At 38.5% G+C, this 26,537-nt stretch overlaps 1 protein-coding gene across 7 annotated transcripts in view; it reads left to right on the top strand.

The window, feature by feature from the left end:
• Positions 1-25,948, top strand: part of LIN7A (lin-7 homolog A, crumbs cell polarity complex component) — a 240,793-nt gene extending 214,845 nt beyond the window's left edge. For 6 of the 7 annotated variants that reach the window (XM_059936604.1, XM_059936602.1, XM_059936607.1 and 3 more), the window contains 2 exons: positions 17,440-17,658; positions 25,335-25,948. In XM_059936604.1, the coding sequence (XP_059792587.1) occupies positions 17,440-17,658 (219 nt within the window). In that variant the 3' untranslated portion in view covers positions 25,335-25,948. Of the gene's footprint in view, positions 1-17,439; positions 17,659-20,116; positions 20,176-25,334 lie in introns of those variants that run through there. The other variant, XM_059936603.1, reaches the window with a different exon arrangement.
• Positions 25,949-26,537: the final 589 nt, after the last annotated feature.

Genomic DNA, 26,537 nt, shown 5'->3' with positions numbered 1-26,537 from the left:
GGCAACTGCCAGCATGTGGGAGTGGGAGTATGTGGAGGAGTGGAGAAAAAACTGGACGTGGGGAGATCAACTAGGAAACTCCTAGGAGTTTTGGAGAGACATGATGAAGGTCTTGCAAGAAAAGAATTAGGATGGAGAGAAAGGAAGAGATTTCAAAACTATTTTGGAGGTAATGGTACTATAAGCAAGACCTGGTGGTTGACTAGATGTGAGAGGTAAAGGAGAGGGAATTACCAAGGAAGTCCTAAGTTTCTGGCATGGTTCCTGCCTCTTGTTGATACAGGAGAAAAGATGTTTCAGGCTGAGCTCTCAGGAGGACTCGGTGACCTCAGGTCAGAGGCGGGAGCCCACGGGCATCATGGACGAATGTAAAGAAAACTGCATTTCGGGGCCTTAGAGTACAGTTCCACTTGGTGATGGTCCAAAACGTGTTCCAGTGACTTGGCAATTAAAAAAAAAAAAAGGTGTTTCAGGCAAGAAAGTGAGGTGCCCATTACTCAGCAAATTGTGGTGTCTGCAGGCCATCCATGTGAAAGTATACAAAATAGAACGATTTCATCTGGTTGTGGAGAGGGCATAGGTTTTAGGCCGCGGGTAATTTTACATGAATTAACTGAGTTCTAGCAAACTGGCAGCATTTTAAAGTAGAAAACTTTATTTTTTTTTTAAATTCTGCTTCGTAAACTTTTCACTAAATTAATTTGTCTTAGTCAGAGTTTCTCAACCTTAGAACAGTTGATATTTTAAACTGGATAAGTCTTTGTTGGAGAGGCTGTTCTGTCTATTGTAGGATGTTTGGCCGCATTCCTGGCCAGTCACACTCCCGCCTCCATTGGTGACCAACAAAAGTGTCTCCAGACATTGCCAGCTCTCCCCTGAGGGGTGAAATCATGCCTGCTTGAGAACCATTTTCTTAAACTAAACTGGTCCAATTTCAAGGAGACTGATACAAACCAAATATTAGGTGCACCATTAAAATCTAAATTGCATACATTATACACTGTATGGTGTATGTGAATAGAATGGACTTCCTACCAAATCATAGCATGCACGGAATTTCACAAATGAGGCCAATTCTTGAAAAGAGACTTTATCTAAGGCTTGTCTCTGAATTGAGGATCTGTGAGGAGGAGCCCTGCAGTTGACCCTAATTACCTTCTATAACAAAGGCAAGGAGATTGACCGCTCACCATTATTGAACCTGTCTTTACAGGCAAACAGTATTTTAAGAATACCACTTTAAAGGCTTCAATCAGACTGCCAAAAAAGAATTATTAACCACGTGCCATGTGCTTGGCACTGGGAAAGAGACAGTTTAAACAAATCATAGCTCATACCCTAAAGGAGCTCACTTCTATCTAATTCTCCTAGAAACATCAAGTTAAGTTTTTCATAAATAGAGAGGACCACATTACTTATAATTGGCCTGAGCTGTAGGTTTGGGTGATTTGAGAAATTCTGTGTCAATATGTCATAAACAGAAATATGCTAAGGCCTCACCACTTTTCTCTTCTGCCTAAGTCTAGAAGGCACAGTATCTATTTGACTACTCAATAAAGTCTAAAAATGAAGTCTTCAGGGTACCAGAGCCCTCTGAGTTTTACAATAGATCTGAAATAAGGCTGGCCACAAGGCTAGGAGTGGGACAGCTGCTAATCCTGAAATTCTTTTTATTTTTATGCCCATGATCTGTTTAATTTTTTTTAAAGTGTTTATTAAATGATCATTATTATGTTGCTCTTCATTCTTATACAATGTTAGAAGCAATTTTAAATATTATTGACCAGGATGTAGTAATTTCTCGCTAATTACCACAGGGACCCATTGCACACATCATTTCACATGGGTCCTGTTTTGTTGGATGCAGTTGGCAGGAGGGATAATGCAAAGCTGTCTGATGCTAGTTATCAGATCACACATCATTTTATCGTGTCAACATCTGTAGGTATTAAAATATTTTTTCCTCCAGTTGCATTGAATATAATTTTGCACATATTTTGAGTGTTCCACAAAGTACCCCAATCACTTAAACCTGCTTGGCCTCTAATAAATTTATTTAATTTTTAAGGAAATCATCGAGAGTTTAATTATGTGTAATTTTTTAGTAAGCATGTTTGATTATTCTGTGAAGAAAACAAGTCAAATATAGTCATTAAAATTCCCCCTGACGCACTTTCAATTATTTTTAGGAACATGGGTAACCTAAGTTGAACTTTCAGCTTTACCACTCTTGGTTGTGTTACTCTTCCTAGATCAAACCATGATCACCTGCTTAGCTATTCCACCAAACCCTAAGTTTGAGAGCTACTAAATAGGGCAGTATATTGACAAAATATACGTAAATGCCCTGTATCTGAAGCACATATGTGGCCAAACGAGGTTGTACAACATTGCCTGGACATAGTCTTAACATACATTCATTCATTCAAAAAGTATTTATTATCAACTGTAGTAAAGATTAAGGAGGATAGGGGGTGTCAGGGTAGAGAGAGGAGGGTGCGGTGCTGGGCAGAGTGGCCTCAGTGAGAAGGTGATATTTGAGAAGAGGAATCAAGGAGATGAGGCGGGGGGAGCCGTATGAGTATCTAGGGAGGAACATTCCAGGCAGAGGAAAGAATCAATGCAAAGTCCCTAAGATGGGAGAGCACTGGCATGTTGGAGAAGAAACGAAGGTAGAGATGAATTGGGCAGTAGTAGCTCACAGTTTTAATTTTTAAAGTTTTTGCTAATTAAAAAAATGCAACTTTTCAAAAATGTATCTTCTACTCAATGTATATGCCACTATATTAATGGTAGTTTGAAAATCCCCAAACACTAGGTGTAGAAATAAAGCAGGCAGCCCTTTAAGTGTAGTAACAAAATTGACTTTTCTGTAGTAACAGAAAAGACTTCCTTTGAGTGCTTACAGGCCAGGCATTTCCTAAGCACTCTAAATGCACTGGGCAAATTAAGTCTCACAAGCTAATTCAGTGTAATTTATGGAGTTTACGAAGCAATCTGTTAACTTCCCTGAACCTTAGTTTCCTCATTGCTAAGAGATGATAATAATAGTGGCTACCTTGTTTTTATGTTTTGGTGTTTAAGTGGCATAACATAGTTCCCGACACATAGTAGATACTATATAAATTATTTAAATTAATTAATTAATTAATTATAAATTATTTACTATATAAATTAATTGTGTTGATTGTTACTAGTTCATAATTAAGGGGGCAGCCATTGGTTTAAATAAGAAATCATTATGTTTTCTCTGAGAAGTGACAACATAGTTAAGTTACAAGTTTGTTGATGAACATTAATCAATCCATAAAACTTAGATATTTATTCATTCATTCATTTGGCAAAATATTATTGGGCCTGGTATTGTCTTAGTCACCAGTGAAATAAAAAATAAAAACCCCTGGTTTCACACTTACAGGTATGGGGAGGAAATAGGCAGGGAAGAAGACTATCTTTGCAACATAGGTTATTTTGTAAATAAGGATAAGTATGGGGTTCCATGGGAGATCATAACAGGGGCATCTAACCCAGGCATGGGAGGGCCAGAGATGGTTCCTTCTGTGAAGAAAACTCATAGGCAAGTAGGTGCTGGGTAGGTGGATGGAGGCAGCAAGGAGCACAAAAGGGCCGCCTCAGAGTAAACCATGCTAGAGTCCAGACACAAGAGAAAATGGCCAGGCCAGTTCTTCCATTTGGACCCTTAAGAGTTGGCAAATGAGGCTAAAAATGTAAGCAGGGCCCAGATTGTAATGAGGCACACCGGACTGCAAAGCTAGGGCTGCATCTGAGCAATATGGGGATTTAGACGGATTTTAAGCAAGAGAGTGACACGATCAAATATGCATTTCAGAAAGATTGCTGTGATTGCAATGTGAAGAGTGGTCTAGAAGGGGCTGGAATTTGAGGCAGGGTAACCAGGGGTAGATATAACTTAATGTTTTACTGAGAGAAGAAACAGATCTCATTATGAACCTGTTATGTAGGGAACAGCTATGTTTCTTTGTTACAATGCATTGTTATTTGGGGAAATGGGAGGAGAGGATCAATAATAATCGTACTAAGGGAGAAATATAAAACCAACTCATTTCATTTTCAAAAGAATTTCTAGGTCGACTGATTCGTAACTCTCTCTGGGATCTCACATCTGTCAGCCTCGAAATTACTGCAGTTTTTCATCTTAGGAGCCATTAGTGAAAAACAAAAATTCGAACATGCAGTGTTTCATAATTCTTCTTCACCGTTTCTTAGTCAAACATCATCCTCGATTTATATCATTCACACTTAAACATGAATGATCTAGCAGGTCATGTAACTGAAGCTAGCATGGACAAATAAACAACCAAGAGTTAATGGAGGAAAGGAAAACTCAGGTTTCAGCAAATTACCGATGCCAGGAGAAAAAGCGTTTGGTCATGATTGAGTGGAATTTTGGTGGCCTTCCCTTATAATTGGGGTTTTGAAGCTCCCATAAACCACACTTCTACGTCCATAATTTCTGAGGTAATATAGCTAAAACCCCTTCATTTCACCTAAATGGCCCAGGCAATTGCAGTTATAATTTAGTTTTTGCTCAAATTACTTCAAAGCTGTGCCTCAAAGCACTTTGAAAACAAAATTATCCTTTTTCCCACGTTCTTCAGTTTATTCTAGAATGACTCACCTTCCTCATGTTGATTCTGGGCTACAGTAGTTATACAAGAAATATGTGAATGCATCCTTATAAAATTTCCAAAGAATTCAATGTTAAAAAACTGGTCAGATTTTTTTTAAAAGCCCCTTTAATCATTTTCCTCTCCATCACTCCATTCCAGTTCCTTCCTCTCCCCCCCTGAGGAAACTCTATGATGGTGGGTATTTATCCAAGTGTTTTCCTTTGCATGCAAGTACACACACACACATATATTCAATTATTTGTTTATTTATTTTTAGATATAAAGTGTATGAGACAATATAGAGCCGTGATTAGGTGGCCAGGCTTGGAGACAGATTTGTTACCCGTTAATGGTGCGCCCATGGAAACTTACTGTTCTTCAGTTTCCTCATATATAAAATTGGGATGATAATGTTACATACCTCACCAGGTATGTAGGAAGAGTCACTATTTTGATAAATTTAAAGCACTTAGAACAGTACCTGATAGTAAACACTCAATGAATGTTAGTCATTATTTTAAGTTTTTAAAATACACTAATATTTTCATATATACTTATTTTTCTATGACTTGCTTTCTCAGAACTATGTCTTGGATATCTTGTCTTCTCAGTACATACTTATGTTTTTTAATCTGCTGTATAGTATTCCATGGTATGTGGGTACCAGAGTTAATTCAACCATTCCCCTGTTTATGGACATTTAGCTTGTTACCCAATTGGTTTTTTTTGTTTTGTTTCATTTTGTTATTGTGAACACTGCTTCAACGAAAATCTTTATGTATATGAATGACTTTTTCTAGGGTGAATACTGATAGGTGGCAAACGAGGTTAGGAGCACATGGGCACACTTTATTTTAATAGATGCTGCCAAATTGACCTCCAGCTTCTATTGCCAATTGTATGAGAATAAAAATTTCCACCAAATCCTCGGCAATAGTTATCAATTTTTAAAAATAAGTGAATAATTTTTATTCCATTCTGGATTTAATCTGCATCTCTCTAACTAATATTAAAGTTGAACACCTTTTACCTGAGAACTTTATGAGAGGGAACTAGTCATACAAAATCCTGGCAGGAATGAACCAGGCATGTATAATACAAAAAAGAACTCCAGTGTAATTTGGGGTTTGAATGAGGGGGAGAGTCTTAGAAGGTGGAGTTGGGGAGGCCAGCTGGGAGTGGAGAGTAAAGGTCCTTACAGGCCATTGTAAGGTGTTTACACTGAATTTTGAGCAAGAAAATAACATACTAGAGAATAAGTGCTATTTGGAATGGACTTTGAATGATGAGTGGAGGTTTCCTAAGACAGGAGAAGGAGGAAGAACCATCTAGTCTGAGGAAGTAAAACTGAGAGATTACGGAAACATGAAAATATGTGGTAAAATCAAAAGCATGGTGCTTATATGTTGAAGCTGAATATAAGGAAATAGAGTTGGACCTCCCTGTGTGATGGAAGTGCTTTGCATGCCACAGGATATTTTTATTTTCATTTTTAGAAAATGGGGAAATATTCATGGGGTAAGGGGACCCTCATTTATTGGGTGCATTCTGTGGGCCAGGTGTAGCACTTGGCACTTTACGTGGGTAGTTCATTAAATTTTAAATGACATCTTTAAAGGAAATGTTATTCACATTGTTTTGCATGTTGGGAACTGAGGCTCAGGAAATGAAATAACTTTCCCTACAGTATACAGCTGGTAATCTTTGGGCCTATCCTTCAAAGCCAGCACTCACCAGATTGGGTGGGTACTATGCACTGTGCTGGGTCCTGGGAAGAAACAATCAAGGTAGCTCAGTCCCTGCCTTCAAGGACAGGGTCTACCAGAAATGTGTTCTTTCTGCCCTTCACTAGATTGTCAGCAAGAGCACAGGAAGACCAAGTGACTCAGGCTAGAATCCAGAGAAGAATTTAGACAGGAGAGAAACTAGAGGATATTTTAAAATGGTAAGAAATAAGAGGGAGGAGAGGATGCGATGAGATGGTGAATGGGGAATAAATATCAACCAGCATCCGTGGTTAATTGGATGTGGGTTGAGGGGAGAGTTAACAACATCCCCTGGATGCCTTGTTTGGGTGGCTGCGTGGCTAGTGATAGCAGGAGCCAGAGGGGAGCGGTGAAAAGAATCTTTGGGGATTAGAGCCAGTTAGAACATTTAAAATAAGTACAGTTTTATTTTGTTGAATTACCTGAAAAACCTTAGTATAAGTCACTGGTGACAAATCCAAAGAATTTTCTGTGGTGTGCTTTTAATTGGAAAAGACATTTATATGTAGAGCCAGTGAGATATTGGACAGTAAAACCTGAAATATCCCTTAAATTTTCACTCCTTCTCCTACAAGAAGGCATCTGTAATTTTGAGTCTCTGTAATTAAATTAAGCATTATAGCTATTATTACTGTTTATTATTCATGGTACAAAGCAACATAAAAGTCCCTGCTGCTTTACACTGTGCAGGAAACACATTTGACAGCTCTGTACTCAGACAACTTCTGCCTAGATTTGTTGTGTTTCTCCTTTATGCTTTATATAATTAGTAGGGCTTCTAGGATTCTAAGACAGGTTAAATAATAAAGGGTACCCTTTGAAGGGTTTGGTTGAATAATTTCAGAGACCTGTTATTGTCTCCATTGATACCCCTTAGAAAACAATGGTCTCTGTGAGATCACTAGAGTAAGATACTGAAGGAAAAAAGAAAACTATTCTGGTTGACAGAATCCTGATGTCATTGCAGCATAATACAAGCTGACATCTAGGGAGAGGAGATGGGATGATGTATGCCACGCTTAGTGAAAGGAGATTTCCCAAAAACTTCCTATAGGCTAAGCCTTTTTCTAGGTTGCAAAGTCTTTCAAAGAACCTTCCAGTGTTGGTCCTGTCTGCATCACATCATAACCCACCTGCCATAAAAATCAGTGGAGACTATTTGAAGGATGGGCTTTGGTATTTGTCCTCGGGGATCCAACCAGTGTCCAGGTATGCAGGCCTGGTCCATCAATTTAAAAGCCTCACCTGAATCTGGATACTCCTTCTAAACTAGCTTTGCCATTTAAGCCAGGCTCCATCATCCTTGGGATTCTACAGTACCAAAAGGAGATAATGCTCCATGGTACTAGGTCTGTCTTTAGGGTGTTGGCAGGGTTTCAGAGTGAGCAAAAATGACTCCCCTGCCCTCGAACCTATTCTTCCAAACCTTTCTCTTAACTCAGATCCCTCCTTCCCTTCCGTTTCCTCTCCTCATGCTGCCCTTTGGTGTTCAACAGACCCATCCTTCTTTGATAAAATTGCTCCCCCCTATGTCCACTGAAAATTCAAATTCTACAAGGGCTACTGCAAAAACAAACATTTACTGAAGATATATCATGTACCAAGCACTACTATGCATTCTTCAATCTTTACATTTTCCTGCGTCTTAATCAGTGACCAACTGTCTAGGTTTGCCCAGGCCTGAGGTATTTTCTGGGACTTTCAGTACTAAAACCAGGACAGTGTCCATCTGAGACCTGAGACACAAAGAGGTGAGGTCATTTTCTAAAGGTCACACTCTTCGACAGTGATTTGTTATGACTCAAACGGGGATCCTCCTAATCCAAATCCCTGGCCTTTCTGCCCTGTCACACCGGCTGAACTAAGGGTTGGTTTGACGATTTGATTAGGAATCACACTAGATTTTAGTGACTGAGATGTATCTGCATGTTTAAATGGAGCTGTAAAAGCAGCAGGTATGAGCATGAGGGAGGTAATTCTTGGTGGGTAGGTTATCACCACCTCCACAACCCCCCTCTCGTGCCAAACCAGACCTGGAAGCAAATATTGGGAGTCGGCAGTTTTGATATTCCTGCTTCTGAACATTTGCAAGAGGCTCTGCTCCTGGGGGGGTTTAGTGTCACAGAGTGTCATGGCTTGGGAGAGTGTGGGTGGGCAGAGCACGTATTTTGGAAGCACAAATCGGTGTGAATCATGATTGGAAGTGTTCCCTGTAACTTGACTTCCCGGGTGAAACCTACCGCTCAAAAATTAACAGACCGATTTAAAGATCTCATTTTCTAGGAATATTTTTCCGCACAGCTTTGTTCTGGTTCCAGATGTCTAGTGTCCACATTTGTACTCTTGAAGATGGCTGTATGTATGTGTATGTGTATATGTGTGTGCATGTATGTACATGTGTATATATGTTTATTGAGTGTATATGTATACATATACATGTATGTGTGTGCATGTGTGTGTTGTATTTATCCCAACAACCATCAGGAATTTTTTTTCCTCCTGTTGTTGCCAGAACATTGAGGGTTAAGCAGAGTTACTATAAAGCATTACAACTGATGTGTAGTATCTGTATTTGTTTCCAGTTTTAGTCTCCGGATCTGAAAGGTGGGCTCAGATCAACCAAATGTTAGATCTGTGATTTCTGGCGCTGATTTTTTTCTTCAAGCTTTTGCTCGCTTTAAGTTTTCTGCCCCTGGGCCGACTGCTAGTGCTCTGCATTCTCTACTTCCATGGTTCAAAAAATTTTATATGTATAACTACTCTCACAGGATAAAAATGTGTGTAATTATATACACTTTTTTTCCCCATTAACCTCTTTGCTCTCTTGTAGTGTTTGGTTATTTGATGATTTTCCCCTCTCAAGTTTGCTCACATTATGCATGCTCCTATCAAGAGAATCTCCTGCACACTCTTCCTTTCCCTAACAAAGTGTGACACTGTGGAGGGACTGAGAGAGCAGTTTTTCATGAATAAATGATGATCATTTGTAATTAGCATATCAACCATATATATGGAAATGATGCTTCTAAATTACTTGACTGTGATTAGAAGCAGTTGATTTACCTAAGTAGTTTTAAACCTTCTTCCAACAAACTCCATACATAATTAATTTAGTAAATAAATTTTCTTTGGCTTCCTAGATAATATAAAAGAAACTCCTACCTATTCCAAAGGCAAATGATATTTTGTTGTTGCTGTTATTGTCCCTAAGCACCTGAAGCCCTACAGTAACATGATCACCCAGGAAACAGTTCAACAAACAGCTAACATTTTTTGGACCCTTTTAAAGTGTCAGGTGCTCTTCCAAGTGCCTTGTGTATATTATCAATAAATGTAATGCCCATAATGATTCTATAAAGTAGATACTCTATGATACCCTTTTTACAGATGAGAAAATTGAGGCATGGGGATGCTAAGCAGCTTGTCTGAGCTCACAAAGCTGCTAAGTTAAGAAGCTCAAATTCAGACTTGGGCACTACTGGCTCCTTAGCAGCCGCATAGCACAGGGAGATCAGCTCGGTGCTTTGTGACCACCTAGAGGGGTGGGATAGGGAGGGTGGGAGGGAGGGAGACGCAAGAGGGAAGAGATATGGGGATATATGTATATGTATAGCTGATTCACTTTGTTATAAAGCAGAAACTAACACACCATTGTAAAGCAATTATACTCCAATAAAGATGTTAAAAAAATACATATATATAAATGTGTGTGTGTGTGTATGGCTTATTCATTGACTATTGAGCACACAATAGACGCTGGGTACAGAGATAAATGAGACTCATCTTGCCCTCGGACAGTCTAGTGACAGCAGAATGGTTGAAAACTGATAAATTACAGTGCACTGAAATAGATATTAGCATTTAGGCAGGAACAAAGTACTATGGGAGAGAATTAGCATATTTTTTCCAGAGGATAAATGTAATACTTTTTATACTTGCCACTTTTCTTCAGGAAAAGAGAATACATTTAGAACAGGATATTAACATATTTGAGAAAAGGAAAGGATCAAAGAGTCATAAAGGATTTTTTCTGAATACATCCTATAACATGTGGAGATAGTTCATTCTTTTTTTTTTTTTTTTTAACATCTTTATTGGAGTATAATTGCTTTACAGTGGCGTGTGAGTTTCTGCTTTATAACAAAGTGAATCAGCTATACATATACATATGTCCCCATATCTCCTCCCTCTTGCGTCTCCCTCCCACCCTCCCTATCCCATCCCTCTAGGTGGACACAAAGCACCGAGCTGATCTCCCTGTGCTATGCGGCTTCTTCCCACTAGCTATCTGTTTTACATTTGGTAGTGTATATATGTCCATGCCACTCTATCACATCATCCCAGCTTACCCTTCCCCCTCCCCCTCCCCATGTCCTCAACTCCATTCTCTATGTCTGCGTCTTTATTCCTGCCTGTCCTGCCCCTAGGTTCTTCATAACCGTTTTTTTTTTTTTTTAGATTCCATATATATGTGTTAGCATACAGTATTTGTTTTTCTCTTTCTGACTTACTTCACTCTGTATGACAGACTCTAGGTCCATCCACCTCACTACAAATAACTCAGTTTTGTTTGATAGTCCATTCTGAAACACCCAGTCAATATGGTTTTTTTTAATGACCAAAAATGCTGACTACAGAGCTACACCAAGGCAAAATTGTAAGATTTCCCTCACTTATCCAGCCCTCTTTCCTGGAGTAACATAGTAAAGACACTGTTAAGATGGCACTTACTATTTGAGGTGGTTATAGTCTAGGGCGCTATGTCTAAACACTAATCTGCACATCAGTGACTGGCTGGCTGAATCAGAGTTTTATAATGTCACATGTTCCTAGCTCATATTGCTGTGGACCTTGATATGGCAACTCTGGGATACAGCCTAGGTCTCTATATTTTAAAAGTGTTTAATTTGATTTCTGTGTACATCCAGGTTCAAGAACAACTGGTCTGAAAATACCCATGAATAGGAGAACCACTGATATGATATTTACTTTCTCTTTATTATCTTATTTAAGGCTATGGATTAGTAGGTAAGAGCCTAGTCTCTGGAAACAAATCTCAGTTAAGTTCCATCTGTTCCACTGACTAGCTGGGGACTTGGGACAAATTTCTTAAGCTCTCCATTACCTCTCCATTACAAAGCAGCTAACAGTGCCTTGCACTCAGTGAGTGCTCAATGAATGTTGGAGTATACACACACCCCACACACACCCCCACATTTATTATGTATAGACACACACACTCTTAAAATAATATCAAAACACCTTCATGGACTAAAAGCAAAACTATCGTAAGAACAAAATGATCAGTCACAGTTACCTTTGTGGGAAAGGAGTAGGTCTGTCTTTAGCTATATTGGGCCTTTTCAAAGTTGAGAATAATAACCCACTAATACTGAGCATATAGTCTTATTCTGCTTCTTCACTGGCCAACTCATACACTTTAGAGCTAGGAGTTGACACATCTTATCCTTGTCATTAGTTTCTATCCTTTCACATCATGTAAAAACCGACCCACCATTATCTGAATTAGTTAATCTAAAAAAGCAGAATGAGGTTGTTGAAAGAGCAGTCATCAAGAATAATGAGTTCTAATCCAGCACTGCAACTAACAAATTTATAAAATGGACCAAGTCACAGCCACTCTTGGTCTTTATTTCCTTATGTATTAAGGTGCAAGGAGATAAACGACGTTGCTTCTAAGGGCCTTTGCAGGTATGATGTTCTGAGTTTGTGAGCTACTTAATTGTACTAACATATCATAACTCAGTATCCTTGATATCATTTTATTTCCTGATAACATTATTTGGTCCTTAATCCAAAAGAATGACTGATGCATTTAGGAGCCTATGCATGAACCTGGCTATAGATATTCCTACAATAACTGAGAGGTACAGCCAACTCTCGGTTATCCAACAAAGTGTGTTTTTTTTTTTTTTTTAGAAATTCACCTTATTTTTATTTATTTATTTATTTATTTATGGCTGTGTTGGGTCTTCGTTTCTGTGCGAGGGCTTTCTCTAGTTGCGGCAAACGGGGGCCACTCTTCATCACGGTGCGCGGGCCTCTCACTATCGCGGCCTCTCTTGTTGCGGAGCACAGGCTCCAGACGCGCAGGCTCAGTAATTGTGGCTCACGGGCCTAGTTGCTCCGCGGCATGTGGGATCTTCCCAGACCAGGGCTCGAACCCGTGTCCCCTGCATTGGCAGGCAGACTCTCAACCACTGTGCCACCAGGGAAGCCCCCAACAACAAAGTGTTTAAGCAACTTATCAGCAAGCTGGGTCAGGATTATGTCCATGTAGTCCACACAGAGAAAGAACCACATGAACATGAAGACCTGGGCATGGGCCATTGGGCAACTGATTGTGCACAGATATTGAGATCCCTTTCCAGGGCAGGCATCTCTTCCATCTGAGGTCTAGCCAAGGTCAAAATTTAACAACTGGTTTTTCTATAACAGGGGAGAGAGCACATATTGTGAGCAAATTCATGTATGCAGTGTAATCCAAAGTTCTCTCTTATTAGAGGGAATTCTTAATCAACCAAGATATCGAGTGTACCAAGAAATAGCAGCCATTTTGATAACTCACATTGTGTGGGGGGGAAAAAAAAAACTACTGAAAAATCAGAATGCAACAATGTTTAAAAGTTGGTTCATTTATCAGCCACTGACTTGCCAAATTTGCATCAAAGTAACTAACTTTAAAATTTCCCGGGGCTTACAACTCCTGCATGAGATTACTAATGAAACAAGTATGCATCTGGTTATTTACTGAGATCATTTTTCCCAGCTTCCTGAATGAAAATATATTCCTTTATATATTAACATTTTAGAAGATCCAGTTCTTATGGTTTTTCTTCAGTTTAGTATTTTATTAGTTTGTATTTATGCATTTGGAAATGGTAACATTAATAAAACCACTTGAACTCTGCTTTTCATTTTGATTTCTATGTGTGTTTTTTAAAAATTTAGCAGGGGAAAGAAATATTTTCAGGATGGTAATGTCCATTCTTCCTGTGCATTTTAATTTACTTTGGTAAAGGCTCATGGCCAGACTAGGCACTACTATGGAGTAGGTAATATTTCTCTTTAGGGGCTTTTCTTTTTTCAGACCACTTCTCTTTGGTCTAAATTTCCTGGATACCTAGTATACCCCCATGCCTTCCTCACCACCCCTCACCTCCTTAATGACATCCAACTTTTACCAGATGTCTGTTGGAAAGCCTTGTTAAATTAATCCATGCTAATGACTTCCTCAAATTGCAATAGGTACAATAAACTCTTAAAGCAAGAGGATGAAATCTAAAACTACAGAATTTCTTTTAGAAAGTATAGAAAGCTCTTATGGGAAGTATAAAATTCAGGGTTTTTTAATAGAGGAGGGAATTTCACTTTGTAAATGGAAGTTTTCCTTGGTCTCCTCAAATCACATAAGGGCCACGTTTTCATCCTATGTGAAAAGCTGGTGTTACAGGTTTTCAGTGACTGCTCAGACTGAGCTAATTGTTATAAAGGACAATTCCTGAATCAGGAGGATGTGTGTGTGTGTGTGTGTGTGTGTATACACATACATATATCTGTAATAGAAAGCTTAACTGTTTACAAATAAACTATTATATTTCAAAACATGTTTTAAATATTTAGCTTGAAATGAAGCATAGTTTCATTAAGAGTGAGAGAGACTAAGTCAAAAGTAGGAATAAATGATAAACTTTCAGGGCTAAGGGAATACCTGCTGACAGGTGTTTGTTCCTCAGCGTGTATACCTTCCTTAACTGATCAGATAGCTTTTTTTATGCATGGAACAGGAACTCCATGGAAAGGTTGTCTGCTTTTTTGTTCTTACTTTAAAAGGGAAAGAAAGGAGAGAAAACTGCCTTATTCTTATTAAAAAGTTATACTGAAGGACTAAAAGCACTCCAGAGATCAATTATAGCTTAAGAAGACAAACATGTGCCCCCCAAAGTATTTATAAAGTAGGCAAAGCCAGTGGAAAAAGAGAGCCACCCAGAATAATCCTCAAGATTTTTCTGAAAACAATTTCAAAAACAAAGTTATTGAGTGTTTCAAATGATAGTCTTATAAACATGCTTATATTTCTTCACATCTCTGAGTTACCTCTTAGTTTCTACTATACTGCTTAATCATATAATTTGTATTATTTTTAACACAGCATTTTTAGTAGTAGAAATGAAGAAGTGTGACGCTCTGCCCAGATCCCATGTGGGTTCTGTGCCCTGGTGGGAAAGACAGAGTGAAAAGGTAGAGTCAGACCAGGAGACCTGTTAACTCTGCCGAGCCCGAAAGAATATGAGTCACCGTCTAAACCAAAGATAGAACATTGAGGCAAAATTCTGGATTCAAAGACCGTGGAGTCTGCTTTTTATCAGTTGCTAACTTACTGGGGAGAGCAGCGCTGGGGGTGAGAGAGGTAACCCTGCCAGTTCTGCAGGTCTGAGTACGGCACATCAGCCGTGTTTCTCAGCCATTCTCTATGGCGAGAGCCTGATGGTCCCATGTATTAGTCCCACAGCCCTCCTGTGGCAACTCTAAATAGTAGGCAGAGTGCCTAAACTGGGATAATGGGCCTCCAAAGGTCCGGCCTAGAATTTCCAAGCCTATTAAATGAAAGCAAATAGAACAAAAGCCAAAAAGAAGTCTGGAGACTAATCATCTGGCCTAGAAAACGGGTGAACCATTGTTATTAAAACATATAAACATGTAAGTTTTAATATTAGAAAAGAAACTAGAGAGAAGGGTATGAACAAGCAAATCACCCAGTTTTCCTTTTAAAGGAGAATTCCATACATTAATTGTTAATACATTAACAATTCACCTTGGGGCAAATTACAAAGAAATTACAAGCACACTGAAAACAGAGTTTATGTTGTACATAATTGTCAAAGTTTTCCCCTGTCCATGTTCTTCCAGAGAACTTAGTAGAACATGACTGGTAAAATAAATGCTTAATAAACATCTGTTGAGTGTCCAAGTCAATGACTGAGTGAATAATTAAAGGAATAAATTAATCAGTGAATAAGCCTATTTTCCTAGGCTTCAGCCACAGATAAAAATTCACTCCGCTCAACAGCTATTTATAACCCCTTGCTCTCTATTTAACCCAGACTTGGCAGAGGAGTGGTTATATAAGTTGCCTCCAGGGCTCTCCACAGTCATTTCTTAAACACCTAGCATCTGCCTGGTTTTCAGACAAATGACTGAAGGCCACCAATGGCTATCTCATTGCTAAGTTCAAAGCCTTTTTTTTCTGCAGTCCACATCCACCTCGCTGAAGCAAATGACAGAATGGAACACAATTCTTAAGTCTCCAAATCTGTATAATAGTCGTAATTAGGAATCTCAAGATATAATTTGTGTGCTTGAAATGCAAATTATTTTTTGTAACTCAAGATAATATTCATTTTAGCCCCCCTTCTCCTTGGCTTGTGAAAATGTAATCTCAACCAATTTTGGGTGGCCTTCTCTGCCACTTCAGTGCCACTCTTCAGTATTCTGGCAGTGTTTAAGCTTATCTCGGTCCCTATCTGTCACATCACACACGTTTCTCCCCCGAGCTTTACCCAGGAAGCAAGTAAAAAAGGCCTTTGCGCTTGGATCCTATAAAATAGGAGTTATGTCATCTACCCTGGGGGTCAGCTGAAAGGGAAGGACTGCCTCCTTTTCTCAGGGTTCTATTATGTCTGATTACAACTTTTCTTCTCTTTTACTACTCCCTAATCCCAACCTGGAGAAACCTTAAAAGGGTTGGGAGGAGCCTCTTTGAGTTTACTTATAGTAAACATAGTTTCCCCAACTACTGTCTGTGCCATGACATTCAAAGAGTATTTCTGAAACTCAAAAGCCAAGAATTGATTTATTTTTTGCTTTCTGTCACATCACATCTATCTTATAGGTATGTGTGCATATCTGATTATATCCTTAGTAAATTTTCCTGAAAGTAAAAATCTTCATTTATAAAGGGTTTATCCAATGCATAACAATAGTGCCCTCCAGAAAAACTGTACCAGTTTGTGTTATATTATTAACAGTATATGAGTACCTTTTCCCTACATCCTTGTCAATACACCATATTTAAAAATACATCTTTACCATTTTTTAATTAAAAATGAAATATTTTTTCATCTGTATTTCTTTAATTATTAGGGATCTTGGACATTTTTTCATAGGTTTATTGGGCATTTTAAAAATTATTATTTGTCCATGAATTCTCTTGCCTATTTTGCTTAGATCTTTACTGACTTGTAAGAGCTCTTCATTTGAAGAATATTAACAAATTGACTGTCGTGTATTGAAAATATTTTTTATAGTTTGTTATTTGACCTTTCATGGTGTGTGAAACATAGTAACTGACCATTTTTAAATCTGATTGTTGTGTGGGGTTTTCTTGGTATTTTTACTTAAGAATTCCTTTTGCATTGCAAGATGATGAACACTGACCTGTGCTTTATTTTAGTTGTTTCAGCATCATTATTTAACAGTCCTTTTCCCCTTTGGTCCAAATTTCACATTTATCATACAATCAAGATTTATATATGATGGATCTACTCCTAGACTCTGTTTCGTTCTACTGTTCCTTACTACACGAATAAGACACTGCTTTAAGCATTGTAGATTCTTAATAAATGTTAATATCAGATAGGCAAAGTCCCCATTCGTTACTCTTTTTAAATTTTTTCCGAAGTGTCCAGACTAGTGCATTTACTCTTCCAGGTGAAATTTAGAAATTCCATTCTAAATGTTAGTGTTATCATTCAGTTCTTCACTGTTTCTCACCCTCCTAACTTGAACCTCCATTCAATCCATCCTGTACCCTAGTGCAGCCTAACCTGCCCACGGTTCAGCTACAAATGTAATAAATAATAACAATGGCAATACATCTCATTTGCCATATCTTCTTGAAATTTCAGACTAGGATTGTACTATGATATTAATTTCACATTTGGCTCTCAAGAAAAGAACATGGAAACTCTCCCCTTTAAGAAATGTCACTGTCTTTTCAGAGTGTGGAAGGAGAACACCATGAGAAAGCTGTGGAACTACTCAAGGCTGCTAAGGACAGCGTCAAGTTGGTGGTCCGATACACCCCGAAAGTCTTGGAAGAAATGGAGGCTCGCTTTGAAAAGCTACGGACAGCCCGGCGTCGGCAGCAGCAACAACTGCTAATTCAACAACAGCAACAGCAGCGGCAGCAACAAACACAGCAAAACCACATGTCATAGGTAAGAGGTGCCTTCTTCTATACAAGGAAAGTCCCTTACATGTTTTTTTTTTGTTTTTTTAAATATAGTTTCTTAGACAGCTGGAACATAATTACTAGATTTAATAATCCAAACAAAATCAAACAAATAAAAAAAAAATGACCTCAGAAAATATAAACAAGACAGTTGCTTACTTTATGTGTCATTCAGCCAAATTCCCTGCCAATGTAAGATATTTTTGAAAAATGCTATTCTTTAGGAGGGCCAGGTATACACTATATGATGCCTTTATACAAATTACAAAAATGCAGCCTCTGTGCAAACCCAGATCCTCAGGCACATGGCTATATGACAAGAGTGTGGGCTAGAGCCCAGCCCCCCTCACCTCCTTGGCCAGTTGCCTTTGCACAGTGTACAGACTAAACCGTATAGTACTGATGCGGGGAAGATCCCCTTTAGAATACTGAAACAGTTTACTAGAAAACTGCTCCACTGAAAAGAATGAAGTAGGGACCTGCCAGCGTTTATGCTCTGAGAGATTCTGAAATTCTCTCTGGGTGCTCACTTAAAATGTGTCTAAGGTACACCTGCCTTTTTCTGAATTCCACTTTGTGACAAAGAATGCTAAATCAGGTTTTGCTACATGTTTTTAAGAAAATTCAAAAAAAAAAAAAAAAAAGGAGAAAATTCAAGAAAAAATGTTAAGAGTGAGAATCACCATCTCTGAAGTGCCTGTTATGTGCTAGGCTCTTCTCACATGTTATTCCTAATCCTCAAAAAACCCTTCACAGTAAGTATCACTAAAACACCATTTTTTAGATGAATGATATGAAGCTGCAATAGCTTCAATGGATTCCCCACAACCACACTTACAAGTAGCATAGAATTATTTTCCCTTCTTATTTTGCCAAGTATTTCATCTGCCAACATCAGAAATTCTGGAGTTATATAAATTTTCCTTGCTATCCTTTGGAAGAGACAGTTCATATTGTTATATACCTCTACACTATGATGTCTGCAAATGTGTATTTGAAATGAGGTTCAAACGTTCTTGGAAAGATGACAATGGGTAATGGTGGTTTTAACTCATTCAATATCAGATTACTATTTGCACACACTGGATTTGAGAAGAGATTTTCAACTTTTTTGTGCCACTCATGAAAAGAAGCTGCATGGGGAAGTAAAAAGAGTATGGGATTTATTCTCAGAGAGTTCTGGGGATTCAACTATCTTTCTTTTATAGCCTGCTAGTTTTGTTATATATATATCACAGTTTGGTGTCTTTATCTAAAATTACATTCCATTCTAAAAACTACATTTATTTAACAATAAATATTTATTTGTTACCGTGATGGGCAAGGCACTGTTCAATGGGCTGTAGAAACAGCATGAGCAGAGCAAAATCCTTGCTGTCATGGTGTTTACATTCTGGTTGGAGGAGATAGTTAATTAACAAGTAGATAAAAAATATAGAGTTAAAATAGTGTGCTTTGATAGAGACTGGCTAGGTGATGACCTTCTGTGAGGTGATCAGGGAAGACCCCTCAAAGGAGGTAACATTTAAGCTGAGGTTGAATGACAATGCGAAGCCAGGAAATGAGCATAAGAAGAGGAGGAAATAGCCAGTACAGTAGCTCTGAGGCAGATGTGAGCCTATTTGACGTTTGAGGAATAGAAAGAAAGCTGAGGTAGTTAGGCAATAAAGAGTGAAAAGGACAGTTAGATAGATGGGGGCCAGGTTATAGAGAGCTTCTTAAACTGCTTAGGGAAGTTAGATGTTATTGCAGTGGAAACCACTGAAGGTTTTTAAGCAAAAGAGTGACATGATTTATGTGTTAAAAAAAATCACTCTGGCTGCTATGGGGAGCATAGGTTATTGCAGGGTAAGAGTAAAAACAGAGACCAATTAGGAGACTATTATATAGGAGTCCAGGCAAGAGATATGGTGGTTTGGACTGGGATGACGGAATGATTTGGATGCATACAGACAAGTCATTTTGTCTGTATCCTTCTTCTCTCTAATCCGTTTCAAACATAAAGGTACTTCACATTTGTACTTTCAGAATCCTTGCAAAGGTCTTTTTGCTAATAATAACAATCCAGTATTCTTCAGTCAAACATTGACACTCTTTTCCTGAACTCATTCTTTCTTCCATTCTCAATAATACAGACTTGTACCAATTCTCCTAAATTGTTTTACCACACTGGCCCATAGTAAAATTGTTTTAAAGTGTTTTAAAAGAAGTGTGTTGCCATTCTGACTTCTGAGGTCTTACTAAAAGCTTCCAGTATTTACGCTCATTCAGTCATCTTTGGAAGGATACAACTTGGCCATAAATACTGCTGGGCCATATACTCAATTCCATTTCTCTGTTCCATCAGTCTTCATTAAATCACTTGAGAATTTCCTACTGTCTCATTATCGAAGAGTAACATTTTTAATAAAAGGCATTTAAAACCATGTTTATTTCTTGCACAGGATATGGTAAAGCTCTGTTTAAGTGAACATGAAATTTATATCTATGCCTGCCAAGACAGCACTTGTAGTACACAGGATCATGGACCCTTGAGATGAAACTGTAGTGACCATTTCAAGTACAAGCAAGGTACAACTCAGTCATGTCATCCATGGATTTTATGGTGGATTCAGTCAAAGAGACCTACATTAGCTCTTGTTCAACTTTTAATTAATTAGATTTTTTAAGGATTAAATGGGATTTGTTACACTTGCTAACTCATACTGTGGTTGCTTTTGAGAAGAGATCTGAAACTATTTACTTTGAACAGATCTCTGATTTTTTTTTTTTTTTAAGTTTGACAAGTCAAGCAAAGACCAGGTAAAGCAAAAATACTTGTCAGATATTGTCTTACTATTTATCACATGAAATGTAACTTCTGTTCTATAAATTAGAAATAATATTTTGTCTGAGATGGTAGAAGTTATTAAGTAACTAGCAATGGTCAGTGGTGCATACAGATGGAAAATAGGTTGAATGCAAGTAGTGTGTGGAAAACGTTGTCTTATGCCTACTTTTAATTTTAAACTTCTCCTGAAGTGAATCTCAGTTGTCTTTTTCCCTAACTTCCATCTTTGTTAATCAGGAAGAATATACTACATTTCTTAAATGTAGTAAATATGATCACTACATAATTACATTACAGAAACCTAAGCAGATAATATGAATATAGGTTTTTTTTTTAATACTGTACCCACTTTTTTTGAGAAAGTGTCACATTTATTCAGCTTTAAGCATTTTTTTTCTTTTTCTCTTTTTACTGAAGTGTAGTTGGCTTTGATTATTAAGTTTTAGGCATACAGCATACTGATTTGACATTTATATACATTATAAATTGATCATCACAATAAGTTTAGTTACTACCTGTCACCATACAGTGTTATTACAGTATTATTGACTATATCCCCTATGCTATACATTGTCCCATGATTTATTTATTTTATAACTGGAAGCTTGTACCTCTTAATCCCCTTCACCTATTTTGTCCCCCACCCCATAAGCATCTCATTTATTTTATTTTGTTTTATTTATTTTTATTTTTGGCTGCATTGGGTCTTCGTTGCTGCCTGTGGGCTTTCTCTAGTTGCGGCGAGCAGGGGCTACTCTTCATTGCAGTGCGCGGGCTTCTCATTGCGGTGGCTTCTCTTGTTGCGGAGCATGGGCTCTAGGCACACGGGCTTCAGTAGTTGTGGCACGCGAGCTCAGTAGTTGTGGCTCGCGGGCTCTAGAGCGCAGGCTCAGTAGTTGTGGTGCACGGGCTTAGTTGCTCCGCGGCATGTGGGATCCTCCCGGACCAGGGCTCGAACCCGTGTCCCCTGCATTGGCAGGCGGATTCTCAACCACTGCGCCACCAGGGAAGCCCAGCATCTCATTTTTAAAAGTGTGACTTATATAAATCCATATTTCACTCAGATTCCCAAAGAATAAAAGTAAGAAGGAGGAGGAATACTTTTTGAGATGTCACTATTCTGAGGAAGTCAAGACCAAAAGCTTGTTTAATTTCTCTGACCTTCTATTGGCGGATCCAGGGTGAAGAATTCATTTACACTCAAATACAGGCTGCATCTTAGCGGATTTACAAAGCAGCCGGCCTTTGCCAGTAGCCTCACTGACTTTCTTTTTCCTCTTGCTCTTCAGGCCCCCCCTTCCCTTATTTTATCCGCTATTTATTGTTCTATACCTTCCATTTCCACTGCCACAGCCACGGGCCTCATGGTCTGATCCAGGCAACCACTGCCAGAACTGCCAGCCCACTTACTGAGAGGTCCCAAAGGACGACTCTCATAACACTGAATTCAAGGAACCCAGAGTTATCAAGCAGAAAACTGCACCAGAAATAATAATCATAATGCTGGATAAAATTTATTAAGAAATTAGGGTATGCCAAGAACTCTTCTAAATGCTTCATGTATATAGAATTACTTAATCTTTACAATAACCCTATGAGTATTAGGTACTATTTTAATCTCTTTTTAAAGAAGGAAACTGAGTCATGTAGGATTTTTTAAAGTCTACTTATTTCACAGCTAAGAAATTATGGGGACATGATTCAAACCCAGGGATATGGGCTTCAAAGCCTCTTTCTTTTAACAGCTGCGCTGCTCTACCTCTTTCTTCAATGGCACCTGCCCTTTCACATCCCATCCCGCCTCACAGACACATTCACATGAGCTTTCCAGGAATTCAGTCTCACACTGCTTAGAGTTGGTGCTAACCCTCACCACTTACCTCTAAAACAGTGCCCTGTGCTTCAAAGTACTTCGTCATTACAGCTCTGTTAGTTTCCTGTTACTGCCCTAAAAATTACAAAACACATTTAATGGCTTAAAAGAATACAAATTAATTTTCTTGTAATAATGTAGGACAGAAGCCCAAGACAGTCTCACTGGCCTTTCAGAGGCTCTAGGGGAAGATTCATTTCCTTGCCTTTTCCACCTTCTAGGGGATGCCTGCATTCCTTGCCTCCTGGTTCCATTCCGCATCCTCCAAACCACTGGTGACAGTCGAGTCCTCACATTGCATCACTCTGACCTCTGCTTCTGTCATCCCATCCCCTTCCCTGAGTCTTTCTTCTCTCACCGTCTTCCACTTCTAATTACATTGGACCCACCTGGACAATTCAGGATACTCTCCCTATTTTAACATCAGCTGTTTAGCAAGCTTACTTCCATCTACAACTTTAATTTCCCTTACCATGGAATCTAACATATTCACAGGTTCTGGGGATTAGAACGTGGACATATTTCAGGGGCCATTATTCTGCCTACCACAGTGGCTCACTGAAAAATTAGCAAAGCAATTTGATCAACAAAATTTAAACGAATGTGGAAATGAGGCTTTTATTTTTTTTAAAAAATGAATCATTAATCTGTTCAACTGTAAATCACAGGAATGAGGGAAATAATGAGAACATTTGGTGCAGGTGGTTCTTCCCAGTGGGCATCTCAGTGATGCACAGTTTGGATGCCCAGTGCTCTCTCAGCTGCTGGCATATCCCTCAGGCCTCCTCCCCCTCTGGGTAGATGCAGAGACCCAAGACTCTTACTAAAATTCATCTGCTCTAAGTCCCATTCCCTTAGGACATGTAACTCTATGATAAGTTAATGGATTAAAAACTCAATCACTTGGTAGCTCTGTCACCTGGTAGCTAAGGGACTTGAAGGAAGTTATTCAATGTGAGACTCATGAAAATGGTCTGTTATGGAGATTAAATAAGAAAAAATATGTAACACTCTTAACAAAATATGTGGCAATTGGTGAGCACTCAATAGTAATACAGTGGCGGTAGTACAGTAGTTAGAATGTTAATGGCAGATGATATTTTTATGCAATATCTTGTTAGGTGACTCCTGAAGAAGTACAGTGGCCTCATGCTTGACTTTCATTTCCATGCTGTTAGGCCCAAGGTGCTTTTAGGCATTTCTCTAGAAGGCTTGGTGGCTGGAGAGTGCTGATGCAGAGTAGGCAGATCGCAAACCTACCCCCCACAGACACTTTCACATCAACCAGAACAATTCGTTAAAAAATTTTTTGGGGCGGAAGACCTAAATAGACATTTCTCCAAAGAAGATATACAGATTGCCAACAAACACATGAAAGAATGCTCAACATCATTAATCATTAGAGAAATGCAAATCAAAACTACAATGAGATATCATCTCACACCGGTCAGAATGGCCATCATCAAAAAATCTAGAAACAATAAATGCTGGAGAGGGTGTGGAGAAAAGGGAACCCTCTTGCACTGTTGGTGGGAATGTAAATTGATACAGCCACTATGGAGAACAGTATGGAGGTTCCTTAAAAAACTACAAATAGAACTACCATACGACCCAGCAATCCCACTACTGGGCATATACCCTGAGAAAACCATAATTCAAAAAGAGTCACGTACCAAAATGTTCATTGCAGCTCTATTACAATAGCCAGGACATGGAAGCAACCTAAGTGTCCATCATCGGATGAATGGATAAAGAAGATGTGGCACATATATACAATGGAATATTACTCAGCCATAAAAAGAAACGAAATTGAGTTATTTGTAGTGAGGTGGATGGAGTTAGAGTCTGTCATACAGAGTGAAGTAAGTCAGAAAGAGAAAAACAAATACAGTATGCTAACACATATATACGGAATCTAAGGAAAAAAAAAAAAAAAGGTCATGAAGAACCTAGTGGTAAGACGGGAATAAAGACACAGACCTACTAGAGAATGGACTTGAGGATATGGAGAGAGGGAAGAGTAAGCTGTGACAAAGTGAGAGAGTGGCATGGACATATATACACTATCAAACGTAAAATAGCTAGTGGGAAGCAGCCGCATAGCACAGGGAGATCAGCTTGGTGCTTTGTGACCACCTAGAGGGGTGGGATAGGGAGGGTGGGAGGGAGGGAGATGCAAGAGGGAAGAGATATGGGAACATATGTATATGTATAACTGATTCACTTTGTTAAAAAGCAGAAACTAACACACCATTGTAAAGCAATTATACTCCAATAAAGATGTTAAAAAAATTTTTTTTTGTATATGGTGCTCTGCATTCATTGAAATAAAAATATCTGCAGCTTTAAAAACAAAGATTGAAAACCACTGTTCTTTCTGAAAGAAATGACTCCATAATGGTAGAAAAGTGACAGGTCTGGGGGAATGTTTGGGGAGGCTGCTCTCCCAAATGTGACCACATGGGGCATCTGCCTACTCTGTTCTACTCTGTGTCAGGCTGGCTGACCTCGTGGGAGAAGAGACAGGCCTACCATCTGCTTTACAGAAGGGATATTGGTGCTTGCAGCCTATCAGAGAGAGGCTTTGCTTGCATGTATCTCAGCAGGAGCAACACTAATCACCCTAAGAGTCATAATATAGGTTATCTCTTCTTTGCCTCCGTGAAGGAAAATAGAGTCATCTGGAATTGGAAGGAAGAAATGTTTTACATTTGAAATGTTTCCAAACTGATTTTTTAAAATTTAATCTTAGGGAATAACTGTGTCTCTTCCATCCTCATTTGATAATTACTTCCTTTGCAGACATCAGTTTTTTCACATGTGGAAGGCTGTGCATGAATGATAGCACCCAAAATAATCCTTGCTGTTCTCACATAGCACATGCTTCTTTGATATTTTTAGCATATTGTAGTTGAATACTAACCACTGATTTCTCTTCACTCTTTCCCCCCCCTTTCAGGTCCTTGAAGCTACTTGATCAAACACCCAATAGTCACAAGTTTGAAACCGTGCTTCAGAATCCCAGCACATAGTAAAGGAAAAGACAACACTGATAATTATACCTGTCAAGAAACTGTGAACACGTGGTGTATAAATTCTTTACCAAGGCAACTCGACACCTTCTTTCTCTGGGGCTGAACCCCCGCTGCTCACGTGCTTTTTACACACACAGACCTTCCATTCACTGCAGTGGGAATTCTCAGTGTGTAAAGGGAGAGGTTTTCCAGTCTGCAGACTGAAACAGAATAAGAAGAATAAAGTCCATGACTTTCAGATAAATCACCAGGGCCAGGGTTAAGTGAATCTTGGGTCTATAGCTTTTCCAGAGATTAACAAATCCCTCATTAGGCTATAGTTCAAACTGCATCAGTTCAAGGTTGTCGCCACTTAAAAGAAACCTACACATTGCCCCTCACCCGGACCTGTTCCACGTCTGTATTGCTGAGTTGTCTGAATTAGAATTCCAGTTAATTGCAAATTCAACCTCTGTTCCCCTCTTGAAAATGGCAAGTTATTATACTATATTTATACTCAATTCAGGTTCTAGAAGCATTTGGCTTTTTATTTTCTGTTTCCATGAATTTTATTATGCATTAATAGAGTGGTCAATTTCAGCTCAACTTTTAGTTAGTTAAAAGCAAGGATAGAGAACTCTAGTACTGTTTTTTGTTTTTTGTTTTAATTTAAGTCTTGCTTGTATCTATTCTTATTACGTCTAACAGAATATAATGTCTTTTATTCCACAAAATATATATTATCAGAGTGTATTTGTTACAAACTTAGGTCTTTTCTTACCAAGTGTTATGAATCTGGTAAGAGAATAGTAGCAAAGGACCCAGCTTCATGAACTGATCCTTGTATGATATTTATATATAACCCTGCTCTCAATATTTTTTGTTACTTTTATATTTTTGATTGATAATCTGGAGAAATCTAAACTCTTTTTACCTACACTGATGTGCTGTCATAGAAGTCTGTTTGATATTTTAAAGCTTAGGGCTTTACAAAACTAAATTATGGATGTGCATATATATATATACAGATATATGTCATACCAAATCTAGATTTTTCCCAAGTATAAACTGGATATGTTTGGCAATATAAGATCACAAGTATTATTCCTCTTAAAATTAGGCATATGGAAACCAGAGATATTAATATT

This window comes from Balaenoptera ricei, chromosome 10, assembly GCF_028023285.1.
Source record: "Balaenoptera ricei isolate mBalRic1 chromosome 10, mBalRic1.hap2, whole genome shotgun sequence".
In the NCBI taxonomy this organism is placed as follows: domain Eukaryota; kingdom Metazoa; phylum Chordata; class Mammalia; order Artiodactyla; family Balaenopteridae; genus Balaenoptera; species Balaenoptera ricei.
The sequence above is the reverse complement of the archived record's forward strand: the minus strand, read 5'-3'. Positions and strand labels throughout refer to the sequence as shown.